Source organism: Colossoma macropomum, unplaced genomic scaffold (assembly GCF_904425465.1).
Source record: "Colossoma macropomum unplaced genomic scaffold, Colossoma_macropomum, whole genome shotgun sequence".
NCBI lineage: Eukaryota > Metazoa > Chordata > Actinopteri > Characiformes > Serrasalmidae > Colossoma > Colossoma macropomum.
The window spans coordinates 15421399-15441317 of record NW_023494796.1 but is presented as its reverse complement, the minus strand read 5'-3'; the positions used below and the strand labels follow the sequence as shown (position 1 = coordinate 15441317).

At 38.9% G+C, this 19919-nt stretch overlaps 1 protein-coding gene across 1 annotated transcript in view; it reads left to right on the top strand.

The window, feature by feature from the left end:
• ndst3 (N-deacetylase/N-sulfotransferase (heparan glucosaminyl) 3) overlaps nt 1-19919 on the top strand; it is a 193987-nt gene that overhangs the window by 129990 nt on the left and 44078 nt on the right. Inside the window, exons 7-8 of the mRNA XM_036582931.1 lie at nt 1597-1782; nt 13632-13760. Coding sequence (XP_036438824.1) covers nt 1597-1782; nt 13632-13760 — 315 coding nt within the window. The remainder of the gene's footprint in view (nt 1-1596; nt 1783-13631; nt 13761-19919) is intronic.

Sequence of the window (19919 nt, the reverse complement as noted above, 5' to 3'; positions counted from 1 at the left end):
TTCTATTAGGGCAAGCCAGTAATTCAGTGAAACGCCGATTTTATGTTTTGCTCGCATTTACAAATATCTTATGTTATGCTTTGCTACTCTGAAATGCGAGTGGCTTAATGTGGATGCCTTGTTGAGCATGTGACTGAGAAGGCAAATTTTTGAAAATAAAATGCTATACCGGGGAATTGCACCCAATCTGGCAACGCTGAACAGTTGGCAACGTTCTTGAGTAACTTGTCAGTGAGCGGCTAAGTAACCTTCATCATTTCTGTATGAGGACATTTTGTAAACCATGCATAAACACTTTCTGCCAGAACACAGGTCAAACTCACTCACAACCCTTCGAAGTTTCCTATGACTCTAAACAGCTCACTGGTTTTCATGCTGATTTATTTGGCTATTGGAAAAAGACACAGCCGATAGCATGCTAACCAGCAGTAAGAAACTTGTCTGGACTGATTTCTCACTTCAGATTAGAGCTCAGGACAGATAGGAATTAAGGCCCTACTTTCGATTATCGTCAGAGGATAGTGGGAGCTGCAGATTGTTGTTTTTGCATGAAAGTGTCATTGATTTGAAGTGTGGAGACACTACTACAGGAAACTACTTGCTGCAGTTGACTACCGAGCATTTTCAGTGATAAACGTTTGTTTAAAAAGTAGAGAACTGATAAAAGATAGAGTGTTTGGTTTCCTTTAAGGGGTGAAAGTATTGGTTGTTCATATGGCTTTGCAATTTGAAGTATTTTAATGAAGGTACCGGTTCCTTAGGCGATATGAGAAGAAACAGAAGCACAGCAGTGAGTGCATTTACATACACTCAATAATCCAATCATAATCAGATTTCTGCAGTTATCAGATTATTCGAGTAGTCATGTAAACACCATACGCCGATCTAGAAATCCGATTAAGAAATCTGATAAAGAGAGCTGGATTTTAGCTCAGTAATCAGATTAATCAGTGCGTGTAAACTCTTACTCTGATTTCTTTCGAAATTCTCAGTCTGCGCATGTACGAGAGGCGCTGAAACCAAACACGAAGTGAAGATTTTAAATATTCTTCATCTTCTAGATGATGTATGTTCATATTTTCAGGTAAAGTTGTGCAGTGTTTTAAAAAAAAAGCTGTGGCATGAAGTTTGAGTTTTACATTACTTTTATGTCACGTCTTCTTCTGTGAGTTTATTGACTGTGTGCAAATCAGAAATCTGATTACTGCCCGACTCATGTAGACCCAGAGTGTAAACGCACTCAATGACTCTGGTGTTCTAACTCCCAGAACCTGGCTATTCCTTTATATCTGCAGCCTCAAAAATAAAGTGGAGTACTTCAGATGCAACAGACTAGACAGTGGGAGGTGATCAAGGTTCTGCTGCGTTTTCATTTTCATTTGAAATGTGACTGAAACAACTCTCAGGAGGAAGAAATTCAACCAGAATATCAACCAAGATGTGTGAAGTTTGTTTCATTAGTTTTGCAGTTGAGCTGCTAATTTAACTATTGCCAGTCAGTGTGTGTGTGTGTGTGTGTGTGTTGTATGTTGTGTCCTAGTTGTACAGTGTGTATGCCCCTGTCCCTAACCTATGTGTTTGTGTGTGTATATGTAGGAACATGGTATTCCTGTGGATATGGGGTATGCAGTAGCCCCCCACCATTCTGGAGTGTATCCCGTCCATATGCAGCTTTATGAAGCGTGGAAGAGAGCGTGGGGCATCAGAGTGACCAGCACTGAAGAATACCCTCATCTCAAACCTGCCCGCTACCGCAAAGGCTTCATACACAACGACATCATGGTGAGAGCCCACTCACACACAAACCCACACATGGCCGTATTTCAGCATTTGAGGAGCCTTAGTTTGATACATCTTACTGAAAGCATATTTTTTTCAGACTTTTAACTGACTTTTTGACAAAGTACCTTAATTATGTTTTTTCTTAAAATACATCATTAAATATTCCATTTTGTTACTACTAAAACATTCCTAACACAACCATAACTTCGAAATATTTCAGTAGTGACTGTTTCGGTGGTGACAATTTAGACAATTTTGAGCAGAACTCAAAAACTCTAGCCAGTACATGACTAGCAAACTCATCTTTGAACAGTTGTACATACACAAAATCATAATATTTTTTTATTAAAACTTTTTTAAAACTATATTTGATTGCAAAAATTGTTGTTTTAGTAGTGATGATTCTATATGTTCCACACTGATTTTCAGACTTAGGGGCTCATTTACTACAAAACAGTGGGATCTAACTGCTCACCATGTGGCCATGAGGGACAGGGATGCAGTCTCATATACATAAATATATATGGTTTTATATATACATTTAGCTTATTTATCTAATAAGCTAAATTACTATTTCTAATAATGCCTTGGGTTTCAATAGATCATAACAGAATTCTCATAAATATCTAAGGTCTGAATACTTTTTAGTAGTTTATAACTATTGGAATCCAAACTATTCAGTAGAATGATCCATAGGCATTTAGATCTAAAGGCTTTTTCTTAATTTTTTTTTTTTTTAAAGACAAAATGCAAAGAAAGTTGCAAAGTCTAACACATTGCCTATGTGTGAATTTACGCCCCATAAAGCTGTTTTAAGCATCAAGTTCTCAGCGTATTTGAAAAAATGCATGCAAGGCAACGTTGAAGAATCAAATATAAGATAAGATAATCAGGATTTAATATAATAATAAGGATTTGTTTGCACTTTTTGGTCGCTGCATAATTTAATATGTGTTAAATTATAGTTTTGATTAGATGTCAGTTTTATTCTAAAATGTGGAAAGTAAAAAAAAGCTATTTTAGTAAAGCTATTAAAAATAACAAACGAGTAACGAAACAAAAAGTTCAATGGTGAAAATAATGAAAATAACTTAGTAGCTCACTCTTGTGTTCAAATACACTTAATTAGTAAATGTAACTGAAAGTTGAATAGTAAAAATAACAAAAAGCTAAATAGCAAAAACAGTGAAAGAATGAATAATTGTGTCCAAATAGTTCAACAGTAAAATAATGAACCATTAAATAGGAAAAATAGCAAAAACTTAAAATAATGAATGAATAATTATGTACAAGTAGTTAAATACTAAAAACAGAAAAGCTAAATAGTGAAAGTAATGAATAAAATATAAGAAATTTTTCAAAAATAAGAATAAGACAGAGCTACTGGATAATAATTAGAGCAAATGAAACAATGAGAGAGTTATGAGCAATAACTTAATACACAACAAGAAAAGTCTGATTGTACTTGTAGTCCATGTTGCATTTTGGCACTTATGAAAGTGTTCATAGTAACAGTGGTCAGCACAATTGAGCGTGTGTGTGTGTGTGTGTGTGTGTGTTCCTCTGGGCTGTAACACTGGTAGACTCATGAAATATGCAGCGAGACTGGCTGCTGAAATACAGTGCTCTACAGAGCAGCAGCTGCAAATCAATGAAGCTAAAATACTCACATACTCACAAGCATTCATACGGAAATTAATGAAATTGTTCTGATACGCAGGAAAACTCAAAGATCCCAAAGTGCATTCAGCTCAGCCAGATCTATTAATGATACGCATCCTAAAGCCCTATTTGGCTTGGATTAGTTTAAAAATACACTCCTCTTCAGTGATAAAACCTACACATCCAAACGACAGTAACGCTATGACAGGAGGTGTGAAGTTTATGTTTGAATCATGTGATATTGGGCATGTAAAGTAATGTTTTGATGATACTGTGTAGCTATATGTGAATATGAAGTGCTTTACCTGTAGCTGCCATTATAATCACCTCTTTAATCAGCCTGCAAGATCTTACTTCTCTGATAGACTTTATTTTTTTGACTCTCCTCCTGATGATGCTCTCCCAGTTTAGGGAGGATGGAGCTGAAGTTCTGTCACTCAGATCAAGTAAATGGTTGAAGGAAAATGGAATGGTTCGGAAAATGATGAGCATGTTAGAAGACTAAATACGGCACTTTGCAGCAGTCAAAGGAACGTTTTTACCAACGTGATGCGACATCTACCTGGAAAACCACTGAAATCATAGAGATTTGTATCTGGAGGAACTAAATTCAGCTTGTAATTCTCTCAGGGGAGGAGGGAGAAAACCAGACACGGCTAATTTAGAAATAAAATCAAGGAAAGTAGGAAATTACCTCCTGTACAATTAGGCATTAAAATAACTGTGAAAAGCTGTACAACTTCAAGAGTGATGAAACCAACGTCCAGACCTCGAGACCAAATCTCGGGACAAATAATCTGACAAAAAAACTCAAAATAGATATATTTATACCATTTAAAAATTATTTCCTGTTCTCAAAAACAGCAGTGAAATTCCATTTTTTGGCCATTTGTAAATAGCAACTGCCCATTTCAGACTTCTTTTTTTTTTTTGCTTTATTAAGAGAACATTAATCAAAAATGTATTTAATCATAGAATCACTGTATATCATATATGTAAAGTAATGCCAACTTAATATGTGATTTTCAAGAAAGAACTTGGTACTTTTTTTAATATATGGATCATTCTACCAAATTAGTTCAAAGTCAGAGTTGAAAACACATTTCAGACTTGTAACTGATTTGGACTTCAGACTGAAATCTATTTTTTTTTATATTTTTTTTAAATAAAAGACAGAATATTTCCTTTATACTAACAATGTTCTTTATACTAACAATGTTTACTATCCGGTGTCGACCAGAGGAGGATAGGGTTCCCCTTCTGAGTCCTGGTTCCTCTCAAGGTTTCTTCCTGTTTCTTAGGGAGTTTTTCCTTGCCACTGTCGCCTCTGGCTTGCTCATGGGGGCTCGGACCCGGATTTCTTTTTGTAATGCTCATTTCCTTGTAAAGCTGCTTTGTGACAACACCTGTTGTAAAAAGCGCTATATAAATAAACTTTACTTACTTACTTACTTACAGAATATTTCATTTTGTCACCAATAAAACAATCATAACATAGTGTTTTTGAGTTCTGCTCAAAATTGGCTAAAATTGTCACTACCGAAACATTTGGTGATGTTTTGGTAGTGATAATTTTAGCTAATTTTGAGCAGAACTCAAGAACACTATCCAGTACATGACTAGCAAACACGGCTTTTACTAGTTGTACACACATGAAATCATAATATTTTTCATTGAAACACAAAAACGTTTATTTAATTGCAGAAAATGTGTGTTTTGGTAGTGACCCTTCTTAATATTACACACTGATTTTCCGACCTTGGGACCTGGGGTCTAACTGCTAACCATGTGGCAATGAGAGACAGGGATGCAGACTCACTTCCTGTTCTAAAATGCAGGGGTGTGGCTAAAATAAGGCTCCTTCAGCTAAATTATTGTCTTCACTGGTATAAGACAGTGGTTCTGTGATATAAGGTTCAACTTCTCTGCTAATTGTCGTGCGTTCATACATATTAGAGCAGGGAACTACATTAAACAGCACTGGGGGTCTCTGGGACATGGTTGGAAAATTGCTGGTGTAAGGAATATTGTGCCATGTGAGCTGACATTGAGCTTATTCTTGCCATGCCTTACTTTCACGAACTCCACAAATAGATGTACAGTCTAACAGCACCTACACAAATCCTAGCCACAGGGTCATTCGTTCCCAAGCTCAGAGAGCATCGCAGACAATTTCCACGTATCACACTGCAGGGGGGAAGATGGTGGTTGAGTGTATACCAATCAGAACTTAGAGTTAGTAGGAGGGGCTCTGGGGAATAGGAGGGGTGGAGGTACACAGGCTGGAGAAGTGACTTTGCTCTTGATTATCAGATCTTCTAGGTTTCAGGATAAATTCTTATCTCATTCTTAACTCACTGAAGGAACTAACTTTGTTTGTTCCATACTGTAACTCATGCTACCAGGCACTTAATTAGAATGCCCCACGTTGTAGGTCCACCTTGAGGTGTAGGTGCAGTGGCCTAGCATCTGAGTGTGCAGGTTATGTATATTGCTTATAAATGATAACTGACTACTTCCAAGCCATGCTAGTTTTCTTAGTTTTATAGTTTTATAGTTTTTCACTGCTTAGCAGGTGTTGCTATCTAGCATTACCTTTCAGCTGTTAAGCAGCATGCTGGTGTCCCCCAAATATATTTTGAATTTGAAGCTACGGGTATTCAAAAGCTGTGCTTGGGGAAACTTGTAAAAGACAATGGATACGCTGGCAGAACAGAAAGTTTTGTTCTACTAATTTCTAAAGCCACAAACAAATAAAAAAAGACCATCGGGTTTGGATTCGTCTGAGGTAACCCTCACTGTCAGCTGAATGCACACACCTTAACCAAAGACACCCATGTTTGCTGAGAGATGAGTCATTTCATTCATAGTTTCGGTGAAGTATCTTGATATGAGGTTATATTGTATGTCACTTCATTGCTAAAGGGTATGTTAAACTGACCCATTCCCACTGAATCTATGTAAATGACTATAACGTTAAAAATATAAGGATAAAATTATTAAAAATGAACAGTTTGAAAAAAAATCTATTCAGTAAACTGATTTGATGGTAAATGTAAGTAGTTTATTGTTATTAAGCCATCGTAGCTGTTTGTGTTCTTTGCACCTGATGTGCAATTATTGAATCATTTTCAGAACAGGGTTATTATTGTTAACTGAAACTGTTACTAAAATGAAAACTAACACTGACACTTTTCAAAAACACAAAAAAGAAATCAAAACTGAAATATCTACTGCAAAACTAACTAAAAAGAAAAAAACATTACTTTTCATTTTTTTTCCCTAAGGGAACCATGCTATAAAAAAAGAAAAAGAAATGCATCACGGATTTTGCAAAAAGTTTATAAGGTACTCCAAAATATATATATATATATATATCATCACTGCCCAAAGAAAAACAAGTATCTCCAAAATAGTAACTTTACAGGAGAAGGCAAAAATACACAAAAAAAGGCTTACCATTCAATGTAAATCAATATAAAGAGATTTTATTCCGAATGATTTTAGAGCATTTCTATTGGTCCATTCATTATGAATTTTTTACACAATGTAAAGGACAGCTGCTGACAGCGTCTTTGACAACACACTCACATTAAGGAATAGCAAAGTTGTAATATAATGTACTAACGTGTGCCACATTTTACAGCCCTCTTAACATAAAATTGGCATTTCAAATTGTTGGTCTCTAAATTTCATTTGTCTTTTGATGATTGGTCAGGACTGGAACAAATACCCAAATAGTGATTTCAGTATTTGAAAACTGGCACCTTGAATGGTTAAGCGAGTACTGATGTACTCATGTATATCCCTAATGTAATGCTGATGGTAGTAAAACATCGGTAAATTTGAAAAAAGGCCAAAAACCTCTCTCAACTATGAGAAAACAGTGTCTGATCCAGCAGCGTGTTTGTAACCATTTCATCGAAGTAGCTTTTAGAGGCATGAAACGCTTTGGGCATCTGGTTCCTGTTACCACTGTGAATTCTGAATTTCGCTTCTCTAGAACATCACATTTCATATCTAACCACTCAGTGTTTTTGTTTATGACTAACTGGTGAAATAATGGGGAAATTTAGAAAAATCTATGTAGTTCTTTTGTATGGATAGCAGAAGGCATAGCAAATAGATGGAGGCACAGGCTTGGAAGATGTGCAGAAAGAATATTTACCAACAGAGTTTGCCTACAGTGACTTAGTACTGACTCTTAGAGCTATTGTTTCCCATATTCTGTCGAGCTGGAGTGCAATTACAGCCCTGTAGAATGTTTTGGTGAGAGAGAACATTTGTAAACACTGCAATCTCTTCGTCACTGAACTCACATTTTCTCCTTTGTCTGAAGCTTGTTGACGGCTCTGCTGCCTTTTAAACCCTTTTAGAAGCATAGCATAATTACTGGGCGGTCCTATGCACAGTTCACATGAATAGCTAGAGCCTCAGTAAAATGAACGTTAATTTCAGACACATTACGAGCACGTATTGTCTTCTCAGGAACATACATTTGGCCCCCTGTAAGAACTTGTGTCAGTCCATAAACATAGGCTGTCTACGAAATGTATGTCAATAATAGCAAACATGCTACACCTAAAATCAGCAAGTCACTGCAAAACGATTGTTTGTGTTTAATTCTCTCCCTCTCTCATTTGAAGTGCTAATATTATCACTCCACTTAGCATTCAGAAATAGAGTCATTTCTCTGTATGAAAATGTCAGTGTTTTGTTTCTCAGCTTTCCAGACACTGATGATTCATTGCGCAAAACGTCTTTTGTCGAGGTTTCAGAGGATCAAGTGAATCAGATGCCCTCCGTCTTTTGTCAGACAGAGCCGGCACTCATTCACATGTTGGAAATGTGTCATCTTTTCTTTCGTTGCCATTATAAAAGGATGAATGTCACGAGGCGCACTTTGAATCGCTGATGTGCGGACCCGTAATTTAGCTGTCGTGTTCAGCGCCAAAGACAATGGCACCTCCTGATAGCAGTGGAATGACTTTGATGAAATCTGTGGCTGGCAAAGAAAGCCCTACAATGAGCGCTGTGCTTGGCATAAAGATACAAGTCAAACACTCCGACGTGCCAGAGCACCGTACTCAATTAAGCGCTGTTAGAACAAAGTCTCTATTAAAGGAGCTTCTGGTAAATCAATTTAGGATTTCCAGAATACACTCCCTGGCCACTTTATTAGAAACACCTACCTAGTACTTCTACTTGCTGCCCACTGTATTAGAAAAACCTACCTTGTGCTTCTACTCTCTGGCCACTTTATTAGAAACACTTACCTTGTGCTTCGACTCAGAGGCCACTTTATTAGAAACACCTACCTTATACAGGACTGTAGTACTGTGCAAAAGTCAGAGACCACTCTTCTATCTCTCTGTATTTATTTGTTTATTTATTAAGTATCCAGCCAAACCGGATGTTTTTACTCGTTATTCATTTTTTATCACCAGGAAAGAGCAGAAGCTTTGAAAACTATTTTTTTAGTATTTAGTGTGTCCACACTTTGCCCTTATCACTGCTTTGTCTTTTCAGGAGTCTTGCTTTCAGTTTTTCAAAGAAATCTGCAGGGATATTTTTCCACACCTTCAAAGTTCAATCTTAGAAGTTGATTGCAGTTTTTGCTTCTGACAATCCAAGTAATCCAACACACTTTCAGTGATGTTGATGTCTGTGGACAGGTTATTTTTCTTAGAGAACCAGCAACTGACCACAGATTTAGGACTAGACGATGACTAACACAAACTTGGCGTCAACTGATGAGTTACAGTATCAGCTGTACACCAGCAAGAAAGAGCTACAGTGGAGAGGTTTCTTATGTTAGTGTTGGTTAGTTAGTTATTTTTTTTTATTATTTGCATTTTTATAAGGTTAACAGTGATGCACTCAGTTCCTTACCGTCCTCCATTCACGATGGATATTTTCAATTGTACTTGAATTATGTATAGATTCTGTTAGGAAGCATTTGTTCCTGGGAATCCTAATCCGAGCATGAAGAGAAAACTGGCTTGGGCACCTTTGGCCCATATTACAGCAGTTAAATATGGAGTGTGCTGTGTGGAATTCTAATGTTCAGGCTTTCGCTGATTCAACAGTAGCTGTTATAAAGCATTTGAGACAGTTCGAGGCAGATTTACCACTAACACTCGGCAGCAGTAGAGGAAGTGAGTGGACACAGCACTCACTACTGGACACTCAACTAGAAAATTCTCATTACTAGAACAAAACCTCATATCTCCAAACCAGTAACTTTACACCAGAAATAAAATAAATAAAGAAGTCTTTAATTGTAATATAACAAGATATGTATTCTGCTGCAAATGTTTACACAACATAAGTGCCAGATAGTGTTTTCAAAGACATTGAGAAGGAGATAAAAAGAGAGACGTACTCCGATCAGCCATCACATTAAAACCTCTTTGTTTCTGTGCTCATTGTTATTTTAGCAGCGCCACTTACTATATAGTTGCACTTTGTAGCCTTCCTGTCTGTTCTTCAGTGGTCTCAAGACCCCCACAGGACCACCACAGAGCAGGTTTTATTTGGGTGGTGGATCATTCTCAGCGGCTGGAGTTTTTAAACACTGTGTCCACTCACTGTCCACTCTGTTAGACGCTCCTATTCTTTTTTGGTCCACCTTGTAGCTTATCTGTTGCTGCACTGATTGTCTTGGTCATCCTCTAGTGCTTTATCAGTGGTCACAGGACACTGTTAGTTGGGTATTTTTGGTTGGTGGACTATTCTCAGGCCAGCAGCAACACTGAGGTGTTTAAAAACTTCAGCAGCGCTACTGTGTCTGATCCACTCGCACCAGCACAACAGCAGTTAAGCAGTTACAAAGACATAGATTATTATTACTCAAAGTTGCGTATGATCACTTCTGATTATGAAATGAGTGCACACAAATATCATGACAATTTTATCCATCAATTTGACCTTTGGTGTATGATCAAACTCACGTCTGGTAGGAGTGCTTGTTCGTTTGAGAGTAATAGCTTAACAACCAAAATGCTTTTAATTAACCAAAACTGTTATCAGTATCCTCTCTAATGCCAAATATAAGAATAAAAATAGCAATAATACTAATTATGTACTTACTCTAAAGTTTGGTCAGTAGGGGGCGAAGTGCATCCACTGCTCGACCTCAAACTCCACCTGCGAGCTCAGCCATTGGCTCACAAGCTGCTGAGTGCTACCATATTACTGGCTCCTTACATCTGCATGAATTAGGGTGTGCTTTGATGAATAAGGGCCAGTGTCACCAAATACTAACGAAGTGCATATAAACTTTTGACCCACTAAAAATATAATATAACAAATAAAACTGTCTTAGCTATTATTTTGAAATCGCCTATTATGGAAATAAAGTCCACGTCTTAGTGGAAGTATGGAGATTGAACATTTTTAGCTTAGGTGTATTTGAAATTTTGGCCTCAACTGAATATTAACTCAGATTAAACATGACAGTTCCATTAAAAAATGTGCTTTCATTTTGCATATTTTGTCCCAGCCATAGTGCTTAAAAACCAAACTTGACCACCAGCCACCGCTGAGCTACAGCAATACAGAAGTTAATAGAAAGTCCCCACAACAACAGCAAAACAGTTTAAAAAATTATTGTGCTCTCACACTCACTTCCAGGATTTTGTTCTTGCTGTAGTGCTAAAAACCCAAACTTGACCACTAGCCACCAGAGAGTTACAGCAATACAGAGATTAAAAAGGAAGTCCCCACCAAGACAGCAATACAAACTTGTGTGTGAGTGTGTGAATGTAAGTAATAGGCGGTTCTGCTTAAGCAGTTTGCGGGAAGCTGCCTGCTTGTGTAATATATACAGACCATTAAAGTGGATTGAAAGAGTGCTTGTTGGACCTCATCAGTGTACAACACACACACACACACACACACACACTCACAGCCTATAACACCTTACCAGTACATTGCAGCTATCTAGGCAGAAATATTCACTGCGCCCGATTGAACAAAAAGAACAAATACACACTTTCGCTCTCTCTCTCTCTCTCTCTGTCTCTCTCTCTCTCTCTCTCTCTCTCACACACACACACACACACACCACACACACACACACACACACACAGCTGTCTAGTTTGCTGTAATAAGGTGTAGACCAAACACCGGAGTTGCTGTGTTATTTTTCCCACATTGTTCTTTTAAACCGAGACAGGGAGAGCTAGAGAGAGAGGGCAAGAGAGAGAGAGAGAGGGAGAGAGAGATTTAGCCTTCACTGCTGGGGTGCAATTTTCCACCCTGCACTCAAAATGTGTCCAATAACATATAACCTCACTCTCTCTACTTCTTTGTCTCTTTTTCTCTCTCTCTTTTTCTCTCTTTCTCTCTCTCTCACACCTTCACTCTTTTTTTTCCCCATTTGCAGCAGCACATTTGACGAGGCTCTGTCAGCATTTAGCTTTTTCCCATCAGAATTGTTTTTAGATTCCGCTCTGCCAAGGCAAAGCCAGCAAGAGGCAGCTTCAGCTCAGCAGCTTAATGACAATGCAGCACAATACACAACATAAGACAACACACAATACGTCATGTATCATAACATAACCCGTTATGGGACAGCCCAAAAAAAATCATGTAACGCAGCACACAATCTAACAACGTGTCACATAACAACATGTATATCTCCTAACAGTGTACATTGTGTCTCGTAACATAATACACATCACCTAACGACAGACTATGCACATGTAACACAGTATACAATATGTCATATAACATCACATAACACAATATACAATGTCATGTAATAGCATCTCTATTATCTGCTATGTAACACGATAATAAATTTCACTGAACAGAACAATACGTCATGTCACACAAAATAATACACAATACGTTACATATAACACACCACAGTGTGCATTACACACAGCACATCGCATAATAACACTGAACAAAGTCACATAACAACACTGTATGTCACGTTACTGCACAATATATGCCATGTAACACCTCATAGTACACAATATGTCACTTAACAAAACAATATACGTCACTTAATAACATAAAATACTGAGTAGGGTCTCCCTTTGTTCTCAAAACAACCTCAAATCTTCATGGTATGGATTCCACAAGATGGTGGAAACATTCCTTTGAGATTCTGGTCCATGCTGACATATTTGCATGGAGTAGTTCCTGCAGATTTCTCAGGTGCACTTTCATGCTGCAAATCTCCTGTTCTATGACATCCCAAAGGTGTTCTATTCGATTCAGATCTGCTGACTGGAAAGGCCAGTCACCAGATCTGAAGAACACTTTTTTATGTTATCAGTTTAAGACGACATTTGCTTTGTGACATTGCATTATCATGCTGGAAGTAACCATTAGAAGATGGGTAATCTGTGGCCATGAAGGGATGCACATGGTCAGCCACAAGACTCAAGGCTGAGGCATCTAAGCAATGATTGACTGTTATTAATGGGCCACAAGTGTGTGCCAACATTCGCCACACCATTACATCACCTCCACCAGCCTAGACTGTTGACATAAGGCAGTTTGGGTTCATGGATTAATGCGCTTGGTGCCAAACACTGACCCTAACATCTGTGTTCCTCATCAAAAATCAAAATTCATCAGACCAGGCTATATATTCCAGTCTTCAACTGTCCAGTTTTGGTGAGCCTGTGCACACTGCAGCCTCAGCTTTCTGTATTTGGCAGACAGAAGTAAAACATGATGTGGTCTTCTGCTGTTGTAGCCCATCCACCTCAGGGTTCAACGTGTTGTGCATTCTGAGATGCTTTTCTGCTCACCACATTTGTACAGAGTGGTTGTCTGCGTTAGCGTGGCCTTCCTGTCAGCTTGAACCAGTCTGGCAATTCTCTGTTGACCTCTCTTATCAACAATGTGTTTCCATCACTGGATGCTTTTTTATTGCACCATTCTGAGTGAACTCTAGAAACTGTTGTGCGTAAAAATCTCAAGAGATTAGCAGTTAGAGAAATACTCAAACCAGCCCATCTGACACCAACAATCATACCACAATCAAATCACAGAGATCACATTTTTTTCCCCTATTCTGATGGTTGATGTGAACATGAAACACAAAAAATACCCACATACCACAATACGCAACATGTACAAGACACAATTTAAAGCATGTAATGTAGCATAATACCCGTTAACGTTTATATGTTTCTTTGTTTTCTTTGTGTGTGTGTGTTTAGGTGCTGCCACGTCAGACTTGTGGTTTGTTCACACACACCATCTTCTATAAGGAATACCCTGGAGGCCCAAAAGAGTTGGACAAGAGCATCCGAGGAGGAGAACTCTTTCTGACCGTCCTGCTCAACCCTGTAAGTTTTCACATACACACATAGCAGAGAAGTTACAGTAAAACTTAGCTGGCATCGAATCCCAGCAATACCACAATCATGGGCTTACTGTTTCAGTCATGTCTGAGCACAGTGGAGTGGTAAAGTGTAGAGATTAGCTTTTTCCTTAGAGCACATTTAAGTACTCTGAGCTCATGCCTAGCTAGCTCTTTTTGGCTAGTTGCGTTTAAAATTCGTACTTGGAATAAGAACACCTCTGCTCCTGCTGATGTCTTGTAACAAGCTGATAGTCTCATAAAATAGAGCTATCTGAATTGAGTGAGACAATTACAATTTCTTATGGTCAACGGTCCGCAGCTAGGTTTTGGCTAGATTGAACGGCTAAAACGGCTAATTAAACAGTAAACAGTCATACTGATAAATAGTTTTTGTACTGTTCTTTGCCGATTGGGTGAATACAGCTGCCGTACAAACCTTTTTTGAAGCTTTCTGCTTTCCATAGTTCCAGTGTTGCTTCTCGTTGTTATCTGTTCAGTGAATACGTGCGCCAGAGGACCTGATTAGTCAAAGGAAGGTGAATTTGAGGGGAAACAGAATCTGATACAGCACCAGTGTTAGCCGTGCTGAATTGCTGTAGCTACAGGGTAGTAACTACAAAAGCATGTTAGCCGGCGCGCATTGATCTCAGTTGAGGATGCGGTTTTGGCAGGAAACTCTGATCCTGGAGTAACAGTTTATACTAAAAATACATTTCAGGCCAAAACTTTATAGCAAAAGTATCACAAAACAATGGCTCAGGTATCAAGCAACACATTCATAACCATTTTGTGTAATAACTTAATGGGATGTAGCTTTTTGGAGCCATTAAATGGTTCGGACGTCTGGTTTCTAATACTATAACAGTGAAGAATTCTGACTCCACTCTGAATGATTTTGTTTATATCTAAACCATTGAATCATTAAGTAATTTTGCAAAATCGGTGGAGCTTCCCTTTAAAGAAAATGCTGAGGGCTGAAGTACTCTGAGTTCGTGCCCAGCTAGCTACAGATAGTTTTGGCTAGCTGCGTGAAAAAATGTCTTGGCAGTCACTGCAGGTATTAGAATAATCCTGTTATTGTCTTGTGACTTGAGGATAGTTCTCTTAAAGTTGGAGATGACTGAATGAACTGAGAAATGGAAGCACTGCAGACAGAAGCACTTTGAGTTTTTGCCCATATAAAGGTAATGATAAAACTCGTACTTCAAGAAGAATTTCAACCACAATACTGGACCAACTGCTGTATCGCCCACTGTGTTTGTGTCCAGCTAGCTGTGGCTGGTTGCAACTAGTTGTGTGTATTGGCAGTCACTGGAGTGAGCGAGTCCCCCTCCTGCTGTTGTCTTGTGACTAAGGGACAGTCTCATAAAGTGGAGATGACTGAATAGGGTGAGAAACTTAAAGAAAACACAGCACACAGTGATCTCCTGCTGCGCCGCTAAGGCTCAGTGCTAAATAAATCTTTAGCCTGTCAGTAGCACAAGCAGCTGTATGTCTGTTATTAAATTACACAACTACAAATATTAATAAGCATCATCACAGTGGGAGCTCTCGTTGTGTCTCTCTGTCTCTCTCCCCCTCTCTCTCTGGCTCTCTTTCCTGTCTCATTGTTTCCCCTTATCTCGCCTTCCCTCTCTTTCTCTGTCTCATCCACTTTGTCATCTCTCTCTCTCTCTCTCTCCAGGGGTGCATGTCAGTGTTTTATAGATTAATTTTCCCAGCATGCTCTTTTCTCCCAGCATGCATTCCTCTGCTCCCCCACTGAGACTATGCTCTGCTCAAATCAGCTGCGACATTAAAAAACAAGAGCTTCTGGATATGTGTGTGTGTGTGTGTGTGTGTGTGTGTGGGTGTGCGTGTGTGCACGCACATTCAGCTCATTGTGGAGACCGAATGTCCCCAGATCGCTGGAGAACATAAAAATGTGACATCGTGGGGACCTCAGGCGGGAAAAATGGGTAACAATGCTTTTTTTATCAAATGTAAAAGAACCAGTAGGTTCCTTTTGGTTTCTGATATTAAGGTTAGGATAAGGGTCGGCAATGTGATTATATTTTGTTGTAGGGATACACCGAAATTTCAGCCACCAAAAATGGCTTAAAATTCTCGATGACCAAAAAGTGGTGGGGGGAAATTTTGAAAAATCAAAACTGCAAGTGTGCTAATAAATCCATGGCTGACTGATTGACAAATGAAAAAATTCTCTGACAAAAGACAACTAAGCCATTCAATAAGTAAAACTAACTTTCAGTGCTACATATAGTGTCATGTCTGTAATATAATGCCATGTCCTTGTTAACCTAATAATACGTTTACATGCCCTTAATAATCCGATAACTGCAGAAAATCAGATTTTGTCAGTAATCCTATCAATACGTTTATATGCTCTTGAGTAATCAGATAATGGGAAACTCCAGGTCTACATGAGTCAGGCAGTAATCGGATTCTGCTTTGCAACCAGCCCAAAAAAGTCAGAGTAAGAGTATATATGCGCTGAGAAATCCGATTATTGAGCTAAAATCCAGCTCAGCTTTCTTAATCGGATTTCTAGATCGGAATATGCTGTTTACATGACCATTTGAATAATCAGATAACTGCAGAAATCTGATTATGATTGGATTATTGAGTGCATGTAAATGCACTCGATGCCAGTTTATGTTTTGAATGGGTTTGGCCAAAGTCCTTACATTATAAAGGAGGAGACTGCCCTTCAATAAAAAGAGCCAGTTGCCTTTTTCAAATGGCTATATGAGGCAATAACCCACTCACCTGGTCTTGGAGATCCACCACCCTGGAGAGTTCATATCCAACATGCCCGGTTCTAAACGCAGATGCTCCTGAAGGTCTTCTTTACCTTTACATCAGTTTAGGTTCAGAGCAAAACTACAGGGTGGTAAAACTCCAAGACCAGGATTGGACACCCCTGATTTAGTCCTGAAGCTGAAACTGAGAATTTAATTGGTTCTGCTGCCGTGTTTGACTCTCTGTCTGTTTGTGCTTATAGGTCAGCAGTCTGTGCAGTTTATAGAGTGGAGGTTTTTTTGATGTAAGCTTTTGGAACCCCAGAATGTGGTGGGGTGTCGCCCCTGTACTTCAAAAAGTCAGGGGTTAAAATGCCTGCTCGCCCCTGTTGTTTCAGCGGCCAGGCTTGACAATGACTCTTCAGATGTGAGCACTTCTACAACAAGCTGTATCAGCATTAGGCAAGCAGCTCAAACAATAACATGGTGGAGAGAAACAGCCGAGAGGCTATAGAGCGATGGAAAGAGCATGATTCCATGCTTTAAAATGATTCAGATAGATCTTCTTTCTATTCTCTGCACAAATTCGTGCAGAAACAGTGACAAGAAGTTTCTCAGTCTTGAGTCTGGCATGTGATAGACTCTTCTCATGTTTATTCCTGTGAGACAGTGGGATTTTGTCATCAGGTGCACTTTTGCCATGGATCTCTCTGGGTGACAGACTGTGTTTGTGCACCTCGGCTGCAGTCCCTCATATAGCGTTCTCACCGCTATGTAGACAAACAGCAGATCACAAGCGCAGACTGTCACTACAGCAGCGTTTAGCTACAATAATACAAAAGTCAGTAGAAGGACTTTGTAAAGACAAGACAACGTTAAATATAAATGTTGGACCACAGTGCAACTTCAGCACAGAGCTGATGATCATTACACTGGAAAACTCTCACAGTGAATGTATGTAAGTGTATGTGCTGTACGTATGTGTGTGTTACGAGTCATCTCAAAGTTCAGTGGCCTGAATACAACCTCACTGTGCACACACTGCGTGTGCCTCTAATGACTCTGAGTCTCTTTATCAGTATACAGAACTAAACAAGAACCAGAGCGAGAGGAAGAGAGAGCGATAGAGAGAGAGAGAGAGAGAGAGAGAGAGAGAGAGAGAGAGTGAGGAAAACAAGAGAATGTGAGAAAGTATAGAAATAGAAGAAGAGGAAGATAATGAGAATGAAAAAAATAGAGAGGAAGAGAATGAGAGATGAAGATTAGAGAGTGGATGACAGAGAGAGAGAGAAACAGCAAGAATGAGAGAGTGGAAGAGATGAAGACAGAAAGAAAATGCATGAGAGAGGAAGGTAAAGAGAGAATGAGAGAAAGCAGAAAAGAGAGAATAAGAGAAAGGAAATGAGAATGAGAGAGAAAGAAAGAAAGAAAGAGAGAGAAACAGAGGGAATACGTGAAATGAAAGAAGAGAAAAAAAGAGAATGCAAGAGTGGAAGAAATAGAAAGCGAGAGAGACAGTAAGAAATAGAAAAGGAGTGAAAGAGAAACGAAAAAAGAGAAATACTACAAGAAAGACAAAGAAAGGAAGAAAGAAACAAGAGAAAATAAGCAAGATAGAAGTATACAGAAAGAATGAGAGAAATAAGAGGAGAGAAAACGAGAAAGGAAAAGAAAGGCAAGAAAGACAGTGAGAGAAAGTCAAAGGGAGAGAAGAAAAGAGAGATAAGGAACAAGAGAGAGGAAGAGATAGAAAGAAAGCGAGAGAGACAGTAAGAAATAAAAAAGAAGGAGAGAGAAAGAAGGAAAGAAATACTAAGGGAAAAACTGAAAGAGACAGAAAGAAAGGAAGAAAGAAAAAGAGAAAGAAATCAAGACAAAAAGAAACAGAGAAAAAAGGAAGAAAAAGAAGGAAAGAAAGACTGAGAAGGTCAGAATGACTGAGAGAAAGTCGAAGAAAGAGAAGGAGAGAGATGAGAAGAGAGAGAATCAGAATGCGTAAAATGGAACGAGAGAGGAAGAGAGAATGAGAGCGGAAGAGATAGCTAGAAAGCGAGAGAGACAGTAAGAAATAAAAAAGAGGTAGTGAGAGAGGAAGAAAAAGAAAAGAGAAAAGAGAGAAATACTAAGAGAAAACAGAAAGAAAAAGACAGAAAGAAACGAGAAGGAGAAAGTAAGACAGAAAGAAAAATGAGAGAGAGAAGAAGAGAAAAAACAGAAATAAGAAGATAGAGGCTGAGGAAGACAGTGAGAGAAAGTCAAAGAAAGGGAAGAAGAGAGAGATAAGAAGAGACAAAAGAAGAAACAAAAGGAAGGACGAGAGAGAGAGAGAGAGACTAAAGCAGGGCTTCCATTCAAACCTTTGGCAAACTTGAAGCGAATTCTTTTTTTATTGAATTTCAGTTTTTTCCTCCCAGTTTTTTAATACACATTTTTAAAATGTGTATAAAAGAGATGCACAGAAAACCTCCTACATGAAGAAAGAGAAAGAAAGACTTAGAGAGAAGGAGAGGGAGAGTGTCTCTTTTCCACCTCTGTCTGCGGTGCACCTTTATGTGGTGTGGATCTGCAGTGGAGCAGGTCCGCTGTGTTGGCCCTGTTTTTATTAGAGCCGTGAGCGTGCCTGTATGCGCGAGTGCGTTGGTTCTGATGTGTAAAGATAATTACTTTCTGTTCGCTCTTCCGGCTCTGACTAATGCAGGAGGAACGGTCCATACGCGCAGTTAATTTAGTCTCCTCAATCAGTGAACCTCCCTCTGTCGTAGCTGCACGCATGCCTGCACTCACAATCGCAAAAAAATACAGCCTGGCATGCACACGTTCCACTCTCGATCATAAACAGATGAATATACACGCAAAGCTTGCTTCTCTTTACTCTAGAACTCTTTAAACGTGAGGCATCTATTCAAGCTCATATTTTGCAACAAATAATCAACATGATGATTATTATGTTTCGTAAATGAACGTCATAATTATTCCGTCACGTTGCGTTATTATGATCAGTCTCCTGTGGCTCGGCTCCGTTGTCGTCTTATTGTTCTGTACGTGTATTTATATTATTGTCTTTCATTAAGTAAGCCCACGCGTGTGCGAGTGTCCTCATTAAGCGAGCGTTATTGCCTTGTTCTCGTTCAGATGTTCTCCTGCGCTCTCCGAGACCCAGAGGAGCGCAGTGTATTAATCTAAACTCGCAGCGTCTTCATATTCAATAATGAGTCCTGCTGTCTCTATCAGTATTCCTCCGTTTTCGCTCCAGCTTCACTGAGTCTTTTTGATGTGGGAATAGTTTGATTTGTTAGCGTCGAAGCTTTGATGGCGATGTTCTACAGTCTCCTAATGATGACTCCGTTGTATCCCAGCTCCAGTCCTGAGGGGGGACCCTGCACCTCCACGTCTGTTTCGAC